The 12,997-nt window shown below is 43.4% G+C and overlaps 1 protein-coding gene across 2 annotated transcripts in view; it reads left to right on the forward strand.

Moving 5' to 3' along the window:
• The window catches only part of ADCK1 (aarF domain containing kinase 1), a 72,713-nt gene that overhangs the window by 4,407 nt on the left and 55,309 nt on the right, over window positions 1–12,997 (forward strand). For both annotated transcript variants that reach the window (XM_030948737.1, XM_030948738.1), the window contains exon 3: window positions 2,963–3,046. In XM_030948737.1, coding sequence (XP_030804597.1) covers window positions 2,963–3,046 — 84 coding nt within the window. The remainder of the gene's footprint in view (window positions 1–2,962; window positions 3,047–12,997) is intronic.

Consider the following 12,997-nt stretch of genomic DNA (forward strand, 5'->3'; position numbering starts at 1 on the left):
AGAAGTAGGGGAAAAGAAATATTCTTTGCTTTAGATGGTGGCAAATCACAGACATGCCTGACTTTCATGTTCTCTGCCTTCAGGGAGGTCACAAGTCATTGGCTATAAAGCGCTTCACTGGTCCTGCTCTTAAATGCTTTAGAGGGTTCTACACCCAGAGCTGCAAGCAGTGACCCCAAAACCAAGTTACCAGTGCTCAGTCTTCTGTAGGTGATGGTAGCATGTGTTTAAATCTGTGTGTATACTTTTAAAAAAGAATGTTCTGTCTCTTTCTGAATTCTCAGTTTCCTCTGGTATGTATGACTGCATGTGTTTGATTTGCTTCTGGGAGATTCTTTAGTCTTGCTGCACCAGTGACCTCTGCCTTCCCTGCTCATTTTTGGACAGTCAGAAGTCAGCTCTCACCTGAGCACAGGCAGCTTGAATTGCTGTCATTCCTTAGGCATGGGCCAGGTGAAGCCAATAGAGCAGGCATGTTTACTTCTAAGAAGCTCAGCTTTGGGATTATTCTTTTTGCAAATGAAAGATAAATCTCTGTAGCAAACAAGTGATTTTGGATATTGAATATTAGTGACATCTACATAGACCTAAAGTATCTGTCCTTCAATCTAGCCCTGCCCTGGCTTCTTACCTGGATGCTTGATTTCCTCATTGAACCATAGCCAGGCAAAAGCAGATTGTAATGAAGAGACTGCTGTTTTTAAGAGCTAATAAGTTCAGCAGCAGCAGACACAAAACTTTAAGACAAGTTACAGTGGGGCAAACAAAACAAAACAAAAGAAAAGCCTGGAGAAAAGAACACATGAGTATCAATGAACCTGATGTACAGCTATGAGACTGTACAGATTTCATCTGAATTTGTTTAGAGGCATTTGGGTCTGGTTGTATTTTAAGCGTTTTGGTTCCATTCTTTGCAGACTCCATAAGAAACTTGATGAAGCTCACTAGCAGAAAATTTCTTTTTAAGCCTCTGCTTAGGGAACTGGCTCTTATGTATGGGTAGACAGCTATTGAGGGGTAACGTTGTGCTATGGCTTGATAAGATCTGAGGATAGGTTTAGGAGCAGTGGAAGAGTGTACAGTGTTGAGAATTCATTGATACCAAGTGGGACATTTAACACTGGGCCAGATGCAAGCTCAGTGAAAGTAATCTGGCATTTGTAAAGGGAGGGATTGGTTGATTCTGTTGACCTTTTTATAACTCTGAATTTCAGTCTCACACTGTAACATGAATGAGAGCACTAGTCTTGGATGAGAATGAAGTCAGTGGCATGGGCAGCATCACGCTGCAGAGCGTTTCTGAATTCTGGTAACATTAGAAACTGGCAGAGCCGTTGTGCATTTGCTGTATTCTTTTGAGAGTATACCAGTTGTTTTGGTTATGTGGAAGGAACATTCTGTGCAGTAGCTAGACACTGGGAGGGATTTGGCAATGTCAGAGTTGCCTATCAGGATCATCATAATATTAATTTAGTGTTTAAGATTACAGTGTAATTAGCAACCGCTTAATTAATTCCCTCTTCCTCCGTAATACAGGCCAATCTGTTAGCTGCTTCTTTTTGAGTTGGAGGTGATAATTACCCTTGTGGACCAGAGATAAAATAAGAAGCAGCTCAAGCCTTGATGCAAGACTGATTTGAACCTCCTTCCACTTCAAAGTTGTTCTTTGAGGTTGTGAAGTTACTTTGAAAAATTTTTCTTCTGTATGGTCTCTGTAGCTGTGCAGCTCCTCAGTTCACCAGGGGCAAGAGAGCCTGAAAAGCCAGAAAAAAAATTGCTGTGTTCAGTTTACAATTTGGAAATCAGGAAACATGAGAAACCTAACCTCCACAAGGAGGGAATGTGTCTGTTTGTTACTGATTCCCAGCTTGGTCCATTCTTGGATGCGTTTCTGAACTTTTGACTTTTTTTCCCCTATTGTCAGTTCTCCTGGCTTTGTCTCAAACCAGGTTTGCTTCCCTTGCCCCCCTGGCTTTCATGATACATTGACTGTACTTTGTGGCCTTCCTGGACATGTCTATGGTGAAAGGTGGGGCTAGTATCCTGTGCCAGAATGGAATGCTACCCCTTCAGTAGGGAGATTTGAGGAAAAGTGCCTTTCAATGGGAGTAACACAAATGGTTCTTCATGGCAAGGATCTTGAAATTCAAATGGCATATTAGTGGACAGGCTCCTCTAGGTGTGCGTTCCCTTCTCTCCCTCCAAACATGACCTGTATGTTTCTCTCCAATTCACTGGTGTTCTGACTGTGGAAAGAGAGGGACTTTAGTGATAGGAAATGTGAAATACCCTGGATCTATTTTCAGAAATCATGAAGTCACTTAAGAATATAATTCCATTGTCCATGGCAACGTCTAACTAACAGGTTTGAGCTGGATCCCATTGAGCTGGATCCTGTTTTTGTAATTGGGTATTCAACCCTTTGGCCCCACAGTCCTTTGTGCAGCTGAATATCCCCAAAAGTACTGCTGCTTGTGCTAGTCTGAGTTTGTCCTCAGTCACTCTGTTCCCTGATGAGCCTATACACAGAGCAAGGTGGTTAGGCAGTTTGGATCTATGAAGCTGTGGGATAACTGATGGGGCACAAAGAGAGTCTGGATGACCTCTGTTACTAGCAGCAGACCTTACTGTGGAAGCCCACATGGCTGACTGAAGATGAGAGTCTGCTGTGCAAGGTGCTGTACAGAGATTAGGAAAATGCTTTGAGCATCTCAAATAGAAGATAGTATAGGAGTGTCAAGTGTTGCTTACATATAGTTACATATCAATGAGGCCCCTGCACTTCTTTTTGTAAGTGTTCATTGAAGTGAAATTATTTTAATTTAATTTATTGAGTCTTTTGCCATAGGCTTCACTGTGGAGCCTGAACTTTGAAGCCTAAGGTGTGTGCATTCTCTTTAACAGAAGTCTTGTTGTTCTGATAACTGTAGAACTTGCTCAGCATTTCTGGTTTCATTTGCAGACAGCAGTTATCACCTATGACTACCTCACCTCTCTTCGGAGTGTCCCGTACGGATCAGAGGAGTATGAGTTCCTCAAATCACAGGTAGGTAATAGCTCTGAACTACATTCCTTGGAAACTGCAAGGCACAGGTGTGTTGCTGTAATGTTGTCATCTTAATAACTCAATATGCTTTCTACAAGATTGTTAACAGCAATATTAGATAACAACCCTGTATTAGGACTTGCATTGCCCAGTGGAGTAGGTCCTTAGTCAAAGGTGGTCGTATGCATTAAGTCCAGCAGAGGCTCAAGTCCTTGGTGTATGCATTTGGGCTCTGCTGCCCGATCTCAGCTGCCCAGACTGGTTGTGTGGTGGTCAGCTGCTGAGAGTGGCCTGGCGGTGCTTGCTTATTCTGCATATTGTTTGGTAATGGCCATAACATGAAGGCTGACTGATTGAAGTAAAAGGAGTGTGTTGAAAAGGAAATAATAGAGATTAATCTAACTTACAGATCTCTGAGGAAATGAGAATTGTGCAAAGTTGTGTACATCTCATTGCGAAACACACTGTTGTGTTTTGATATCAGTAATTAACAATACAAAAAGCATTAACAAAAGCATTTCTAGTGAGAAGGAAGATAAGCACCCTCGCTGCTCCTCTCAAGTCTTGTGCTGCAACTTTCATTCCAGCCTATAGCCCTATAGTTCATTGAGCTGTGAATAAAACTTGATTTTGGTTTTAGTTGAGTGCTTGTGATGTATGTTAGCCAGGGTTTCTCTGCTATTTGAGATCAAGGCCTCTTTGGAGTGGGAAATACAGCTTGTGCCAAATTAGGCTAGTCTGCATAGTGTGTTTGAACTGCAGTTTTTAGCCTCATTTTTCTTCTTGGGCCAGGTAGAATTTAGGCCACTGATGTGGTTGGTTATAATTGATGAAGTGGTGCTCTCCAGGGATTCTCAGACTGGAGGGACTATAAAGCTGAAACAGCCTTGACTAAGGTAGAAATCAGTGACATTGGACTCCAGCATGCTTTAGTATTCCTCTGGCAGAAAATCCACATCCTCAATATGGTCTTAGAGTATCTGCAGTGGTTTGCAGAATGGCTTCCTTGAGCTTGTTCTCATCCTCTACTGACTAAAGATGCTAAGCTGTTCTAATGTAGATCCCCATCCCAAGTGAGTGACACTGATGCCCTGGCATAAAATGGAGATTGGTGTGTGTTGGAGTCTGGAGTTTCACTGTCCATTTGCCCATGTCTCTGCCCTGAACGTTTGAAACCTGGTTTGCAGAAGGGCTGCATGTAGCTTCCTTGAGTAGCACCGAAGTTGTGGGGTTATCAGTACTGTGGACAGCTTATCATTTGGCAGAATTTGCAGCAGCTGTTGCAAATTCCTCACCTTTTGCTGTGTATCTCCATGGTTTCATTAACCTCTGTTATGTGGGTTTTGATGATTTGTCAATTGCTGCCCCCAGCAGCCAGAAAGGGCCCTGTTTGCTAACACTGCACAGAGCTGTGGCCTCCCTGCTTGGCAGCCAGGACTAGTCAGCCCCTGCATGTGGCAGAGCCAGTGGCAAGCACAGCATGCCAGCATGGCCAGCAGTAGCCTTCAGCTGCAGAAAGGGGCATGAGCTGGGAGATAGGAGGAAGCTGGCACAGGCATGACATGAGTTGGTGAAACTCACTGACCAGTGGAGTCTGGTCCTGCTGTTGGCAGGTGTTATGGAGTGTCACTGCTGAGCCTGGCAGGAACAGCACTTGTGGGTTCTTCAGCAACATCCCTATGGAGCTTGTGCTAGTGAAGCATCAGTTTGGCATGGGCGATACTTTGGACCTGGGCGATTGCACACCAAATTTTATCTCAGTGTAGTTTTAAGTGGATAGCAACCAAGTCTTTACTACCTTGCAGCTCTTTTAACTCTTTGTGGCAGCTGATTTTGTTGGTCTTGTATTAGCTCAGAACGACTTCTAAGAAGTTACCCCGTTGGAGTTGGTACTTAAGATTAGTCACTGGATAGGGCCTAGAGGATGTAAATGCCCTGCCCAAATATGTGTTGTGTTTTAACAGTACTTATCAAGATGTTGCTTCTGCTTGCTTCTGTCCTGGATAGATCTCTAGTACTCTCAGCCCTTCATTGTACTCTGTTTGTTTCTGTCCTCCTAGTGAGGCCAGTTTAACCTGCTTTTCACATACCAAGAGTTTGTAATTTTCTTGTCAGCATGTGTATGAATTAGCTGCTGATTTCCAGATGCAGTTTTGGTGCTGTGCCTAGAAGAGAGACTCTGTTAGGCAGGGTGTATCTCTGTGTGTGTGAGAGAGATTTGGTGGCCATGGGACTGCTGATAATGTCAAAAGGTCTGAATTTGGTTTTTGTGCCTCTGTCTCCAATGTTGGGGTACAGGTGTGTATATGTCTGTGATGTGCTTGCAGCTGGGAGTGGAAAAACACTTTTTTCTGTGGATCTCCTCCTGGTACTCAGCATACTGGTGATGCTACTCCAGTGCAAATAATGCTTAACTTGTTCTCCATGGATTCCCAGTGAGACATTAAACTGGGGTCTCTAAATTACCCATGGCCTTGCATGAGAGATGGGAAGGTTCAGTGGCAGCACCAGTGCCTTGAGCCTACTGGGGCCAAACAGGAACCTAGTCATTAGGAAACAATTAAATGCAAAGGAGATTAAGAAGGAAAGGGGTTCCCCATGGACTTTTAGCCAGGTTCCTGCTTAGCTCCAAGGAATTATCTTCAATTTTACTATATATTTCTGTCCCTTGTGGACCAGTGTTGATGCTAATACTCTAAGCTCCTCAGTTCCGAGCATTTTTTTATGGCTAGCATGTGGGCCATACTATGGCCAAAGTTTTACTACTTTCCACGAGGTGGCAAGCAGTAGATGGGAATTCACTCTGTGTCCTGAGGTTAGTTTGCCTCTCCCTGGATCTCCTGTCAGCTAGGAGATATGAGAACCCCCTTGCCAGATGGCACACATTGCTGTCCCTCAGCAGCAGCCATTTTTCATTCCTGCCCCTGCCTGAGGCAGAGATGAACCTCCTTATGTGCTTGGGCTTTATGTCCTTCCCAATGGTTGCTTCATTTCACCACTGATGGCTCAACCACATTGGAAATTCAATCTTTCTCCTAAGTTAGGGATCCTTTCCTGGTGTGTGGGCCCTTTTCCTGTGTATGATGGTGCTGCCAGTGCACTGGTGTCAAGGGCAGTTGTCAATGGTTGGCTCCAAGACATAATATGTCTGTAGGTCTAGTGTCAGGAGTATTAGGGGAGGTATGACCTCTATTCATTTCATGTCTGTTTCATTAAATGATTCTGGACATCTTTGCACATGTAAGCTTGGGCATTTCTTTTCATTTCTACTCCTACTTGCACTGGGCCAGAGGAAGAAGGAAGGCAGCCTACTCAGTGCCATTTCCTTACCTATTGTTTTCTTAACAAAACATTTTATCCCATAGAAGGTTACATTTCTCTAACACTCTTCTGCCTCAATGAATGTTGGCCCTTCACAGTGTCTGTCTCCTCAGTACCAAGTCAGCCTGCCATGGGACATTTCCAGTGGTGTTCCTCTCAGTGTAGCATCTGGATGTCTTGGCTGACACTTCTTCATTGCTGGCATCAATTTCTGTTGATCCTGCTGTCAGTCAGGAGGTGTGTCACAACATGCAGTTTGTTCAAGGCCTGGTATCGATGGAATTCTGAGTTGTCAGTGTAGTAAGAGGGTTGCAATGGGTCAATTGTCTTTGATTTTGGCAGATTTTGGCACAAGTGGACACAGTTGAAAATCTGGAGCAGGACATCTTTTTGTTGTTTTCCTCTGTAAGACAAAAGGTTGCTGCTGTGAATTTTGTTTTTTTTGTAATGAAGAGAAGACAGCAAGGAGAAAGAGGATCTGTGGTCAAGGTATCTCAGAAGACAGTGGGAATCCATTCTTGAATTAACTTTGTTGGCTACAAAATTGCTTTGTCAGGGACGAGCCATTTGGGGAGGTTAATTAAATGTCCTCCTTTTGAGAGCAGGATGAGGGTGTTCTCGTCATTCAAACTTATGGTTATCGGGCTGTCGGTACCTCGGCAAATGTTTGGAAAGTGTAACCTTGTGCCATCATTATACAGAATACGATTTCTTGCTCCTTGGAGGCTCTTCCTGGCTTTGCTACATTTACTTCTCAGAGTGGAGTGGGTATTTTCAAAATGAGTTTTGTTTCACCATAAAGTTGCACAGTGGAAGGGTCTTGGAAAGAAGAGGAATGAATGTATATGTTGTGTGTTTTCAAAAATAATCTACAGTTTCTGGATAGCTCAGACTGATGAAATAGGCTGTGCCTTTGGACTTCTGTTGTGATTCAGTAACCCATGTGCCTTAAATATTAAGTGATGTCTTAAAATAGTTTCTTCCTGATGGAAGTGGACTGCATCTGCAGAGAGCAGTCCTCAGGAACTCTCCATGGCATTCCTTCAAAAAGGCAGCAGTGAATGGGGACTGTGGACTGTCCACCACAGCCAGTGTGTGCAATGGTGGGTCTACTTGTGCTTCTGGCTCTGGTGAACTGAGGTGAGAAACAAATGAACTTTCTTATGGGACACAAAATAGCCATTAGGTGGCAGTGACTTTCTGTCACCAAACTAAATGGGAACCAGTAATAGAGAGGTGAAGAGCTTCAGAGCCCATCCACAATCCCTGAGTTGATCATGTTTGGTTGCCCTATTATGTGCTCCCCAGGATATCTCTTCATCTAAAAGGCATGGTCAACACTAATGCAGTCTAAAAAAGCTGCTGTCCGGGCCAGCTGGTGGCTTGATGACTCTACATTTGAGCACTGCTGTCTGGCAAACTTCCTGCCAACACATAAAGCATGAAAGCTTTGCACTGAAAACATAACAAGCTGTAAAATAAATCTTATAATTAATACACTTCCTTTTCCTCCTTGTGCTTTCTGGAGTGGTGTCAGCTGAATGCTCTGGCCATAGCATCTATAGGTTTTAATTTTGTAGCATTGAAAAGGTCCATTTTTTGTGGGATCTGTGCCTATGAAACTAGATATTCTTCAGTCATCTGCAGTGATTTATTCAGAGAAATGGCCCATCTACTGTGACATTTTTGAAGGAGGAAGAAGGAGAGAAGTGAGGGTAAGGAGGCAGTGCCTCATGTATTTAATGTTTTTTTCCTGGCTGTGCACGCTTGTCCCTGAAGTGCTTTGCTCCAGGAGCATAAGTGTGAATTGTCATGCACTCGGCTTGCCTGAGCCGTCTTCTCTCGGCTTCCCAGGAGTGACACAAATGCCTGGGGAGCATTTAGCTCCCTCTCCTCAAGGTGGGGCTATCCCTTTTCACTTGAATCCCTGAGGACGTCATCACATTGCTTCTTTAGAGCTGCTGGAGGTACATAGGAGCCAGAGTAGTATCTGAAGGACATCTCATCTGGTAGAGTGGGGAAACCATTAGGAAGCCCTGGGAGGATGCAGGCTGCAAGGAGCTTGCATTGTAAGAAGCATTATAAAAGGAAAAAATGAAAAGTGAAGAAATAATCAGGTTTTATTTAGTGTTTGGCTACGCCTTGGGTCCCAGTGTGAAATGAACACTCAGCAGTGCAAAGTCAAGAGTTATGGCAAGAGATGGTATTTTCTCTGAAGAGCTCATGGTCATGTTTGATTTGCCTAGATTTTCACCCTAAATGTGAGTGGTGCAAATACAGGCAAACACGGATTTCTCAGAGGTGGAAGGTCTGTGTAAAGAGGGAAGGATATAAAAAGCAGAAATTACTTAGGGTTCCACTGTAAGTCATTTAACACTGATCCTATTGATGTTGGATCAGGCCCTGATTAGGGATGTTTTCTTAATGAAGGACTGTGTGGCCTTGAACTACTGACCAGTTTATATGGTTCACAGAACACAGCAGAATATCCTGAGTTGGAAGGGACCCACAAGGATCATTGAGTCCAACTTTAAAGGGAATGGCCCATATGGTTGTTGGGGGCCACCTGTAAAATCAGTAGAACTGACAGGTAGCCAGTACTTAATCTGTTCTAAGAACAGGAAGACAGCTGGCTTGAGAGTAAAAATAATCTTATCTGAGGCTAGGAAAAATAGATACCTAAAAGTTTCATTTGAGGACAGAGACGTGTACTTGCAATGTCAAAGTGGACTTCTGAAGTGTTGTTTTGTTTGCCCTTTGAGTCCTTAGCAAGACCCATCTTGTGGATTCTGTTTCCTTTTCTGAGGTTGTTGTAGTTAGCTTGCAGTGAAACACTATCTTGAAAGACTTCAAATTAGGAGTAAAAATTAGATGTAAAATCAGGGGTGAAGAGAATAGGTGGCACGCAGAGGATATTTCATGTATCAGTCCAGGTTGGAATTTCTGAGCAGGACTAAATATTGTAGATTTGCTCTGCTAAAGCAGTGACCTTATCACATTCTCCCCAAAGTGGATCTGATAAAAGAATGTGCTGGAGGGCAGCTCACAATTACCTTACCTGTCAAGAAAGTGATTTCATTTAGCTAGTTAAGTCAGTGGTGAGGGAATTGCTGTGGTGGGTGGTGTCTTGCAAATACTCCTCTGGACTTGTTTGTAATGTAGGAGGCATCTTAGTAGGTTCCAGGCAAATCCTTTTAACATATGTGGGGGCTACACTGTTTGCATACTTGAGGGAAGGATGTCTGTGAAAGGAACTGCTGTATTCTTTCACCTGGTGTCCCAGGGCCAGGCAGGACTCTGTCAGGCCTGTGGACTAGGAAAAAAGGAAGCTGTGTTTCTCTTGAACTAGAGTAGTTGATGATTTAGTTCTAGGAGTAAACAAAAAAGTATTGTTCAATGTCAAGTTTTAAAGCTACCCTTGCTTTATTTACTGGTGTTCATGTGTCCTGATTAGAAATATGCATTTTTGTACATCTGGACAGGCTCATCTGCTTACCTGTACACGTGTGCCAGTTTGTTCAGGTGGGAGCCTTATAGTAAAGTAGCCATTTTTTGAACAGAGTCAAAGGTTCAAAGATGGCTTTGAAAGAGTTAATCCAAGATGGTAATCATATTCACTGCTACACTAGTTAAGCCTACTTTTGGCCCTGTAGAACTGGCTTGGGGTGTCTTAATTTTTGTTGGGTTTTTTGTTTACTTGTATCTTTTTTGGCTTGAGAGTTCTGTCTCAGTGGCTGCAAGTTCTGCTGATGGTGCACCATTCAGAGCAGCTTGCTGCTCCTTCCTCTGCAGTAGCATCATTTTGGCAGGTCTGACACCAGTAACAACTTGTTTTTGTCAGTGTACTGAGCCAATGTGACATGGAAGAGGACCACAGCCAGCAGATAAACAAGGGTTGTCTTTATAAAACCTCCACTCTGTTCCGAGCTCCACTTTAACCAAGAATTTGCATGTGAGCTTGCACATATATGAAACTGGCCAGTATTTTATGAAACGCCTGATGCCAAACCTGAATCCATTTACTATGTTGATAGTTTTACTGAATTTAGAGGTAAATTCACTGAAAAGGTCACTAGCAGAATTGCTTTTCAAAAAAAGCCCTATCTCTTAAAATGTCTTTACTGCCTATGCAGTCTTTGCTTGAAAATGTACTCATTTTGAGTTGCCTGTGAACTCTGTAACTGTGCAGCCTGTTTGTTATTGTAGGGCTTTTCTGAACACAAGTTGTTTTTTACAGAACTGCTGAAGGGCAGCAGGTTTTGTTTATCGTAGGACTGTTGTGTGAAGAGAAGTAGGGAAGATAAGCTTTTCTCCCTCGGGCCCTTTCCTTTGCATTCACAGTCAGGCAGCACAGCCAGGCATTTCCAGAGCTCAGCAGGAGCTTTTTCATCTCTGCAATGCCCTGGTATTGCCTGCTCTGTCTCTCTTCTTCCTCTCCAGGACAACATCCCTGCTTCTATTTCTTGTAGTAAGCTGAGGTTTTGCTGTGTCAGTCTGAATTGGGAGTTATTCCATGCCAATATACAGAATGATGATCCTTGGCTGGGGAATGTTAAATTGAAATCCTGAGTGATGGGGATTGAGAAATAGCAAGGCTGTTAGCTGGAACTGCACTGTCTTCACTCTGAGCTGGGGCTAGTTCAGGACTGTGTGCTTGAAGACAAGGGGTGACTGCAATCTGATGGGCTCCCAAGAGCAATACTAGCTCCTGCCACCCTGACTGGCAGGGCTGTATCTGCAACTTCCTTGACTTCCAGTCTTCCCAAGGTGGACTGAATCTGTACCAGAAGTGAAGGTGATGTTTGATTCTTTTAAACCTCTATTTTGATTTTAGGGTTAACAAGTGTTTGGTAATGTGGGTAAGTACTGAGCAAAATGCACACAGAAGCAGCTTCATGCATGTATCCCTCCTGGTGTATCCCCATCTGAATGTATGCAGCTTCCCACACTGGCCCTACACAGCTGAGCTCTCTGTTGACTTCTACTTCAGGCCTGTACCAGGCCTAGTGGCAGATTGGGTATGGGCTTACCCCACCTGGCCTTGCATTCCTTGGTAACTCATGTGGGGAAGATTTGCCACAATCCTAATTTTCTGAGAACTGAGACCCAAGTGCTGGGAGGATACATTTCCAAACCCAGGCAGGACACCTCTCCCAGTCTGTGGCTTTGCACACTTGTGTCAATGGCAGCCAAACCAGCAGGTTTCCCCTTCTCAGTCCCTCTCTGGAGTAGGATTCCTGGCTTTGGCACAACTTGGTCCTCGTCTGAGAAGATGAGCTCCACAGTGTGCCTTAGTTTCATTCTTGTAAATCTCCCTCCAGAGACAGTAGGATGTCAGGTTTCACAATATGCTGAAATCCAAGGAACTCTTCCATTTACAAATAGTCTAAAAACCCACTATATTTCTTATTAGTATGGATGGAGTGAAGCAACTAATGCAGACATGTGAATTTTGTTTGAAGGATACTACATTTAAATAAAGTAACAATAAAGAGGTCAAGCTCTGTCCTTTTGCAAAATCTTTGAAATTGTGGGATGTATGGGTATGTAATAAAGAAAAGTTCCTTTAAATAGTGTTCACTGCTTATAATTGTTGGACATATGTGTAGTAAATTAAAGAAGCAATGTATTGATAAGACCATTTACCCACAGGACCCCCATCCCTGTGACAGATGCTTCTCCTTCCACCTGCATTGCTTAACAAATTTCTTCTCAAGAGGGGAAATGAATTCTCAATAGCATCGTGCCTAGTAATTACCCACACTGTAATTCTGATGTGCAGTGCTGTCACCCACCATTAGGTGGGAGTGGAAAAGGCACTGCATTTTGTTGATGGTTGAACATTTGTTTTCCTCATCATTTTGACACCAGAGGTAATTGCCATTCCTGAAATATTCTCTTGCTACCATTACAAAGCAACTGTTAGGGACAAACTAATTATGAAGAGTCTTGTTATGACAGATTAATAGGCCAACAGAGGGGATTTCTTTTTTTTCTTTCAGGCAAATGAGTGGTAAAGTCTAACAGCTCCCATATAAGTGCTTGAAACACATGCTTCTCTGTAAGCCAACAGATTTTTTCTTAGAGATGGGAGATTTGAAATACTAGGACTAGAGTGTAGAATGGGTTTCCAAGCTTGCTTTTATTGAGCTTTTGGTTTCCAAACATTATGTGCCAAAATGATCTAGGGTGGGGGCATTGTCATATGGAGGGGAGGGCTTAATGGTTGGTATTGGACCAACGCCTTCTATCTAGGTTGTGGTTGAGCAGCGTCATGAAGGCTTGAAGTGAAGAATGCTGGACTTGTGAATTTTATGGATTTTAGAACAAGACACAAAGTCATTATCTGGACTGCTTTATTGCCACTAAGGGTTTTCTGTGTCAGGGAGGCCAGAATGATGTGCTGGTTGAATTCCAAGTGGCCAGTATACTTGTGTCCTTCAGGAAGTTCCAGATCACCTGCTCTAAATTATTCTTATGGTATACTCTCTGGGAGCTGTTGTGATGTGGCCCAAACATGTCTGCTTTCCTCTAGTAGAGGGGACTGTGGCGCCTTGCCGCCCTATGACTGAACCATTCTGTCAATGCTCAGAGGAGGAGGACTTTGAAATACCTGTATTTCTCACTGCT

The sequence above is a fragment of the Camarhynchus parvulus genome, chromosome 5 (genome assembly GCF_901933205.1).
Source record: "Camarhynchus parvulus chromosome 5, STF_HiC, whole genome shotgun sequence".
Lineage (NCBI taxonomy): Eukaryota > Metazoa > Chordata > Aves > Passeriformes > Thraupidae > Camarhynchus > Camarhynchus parvulus.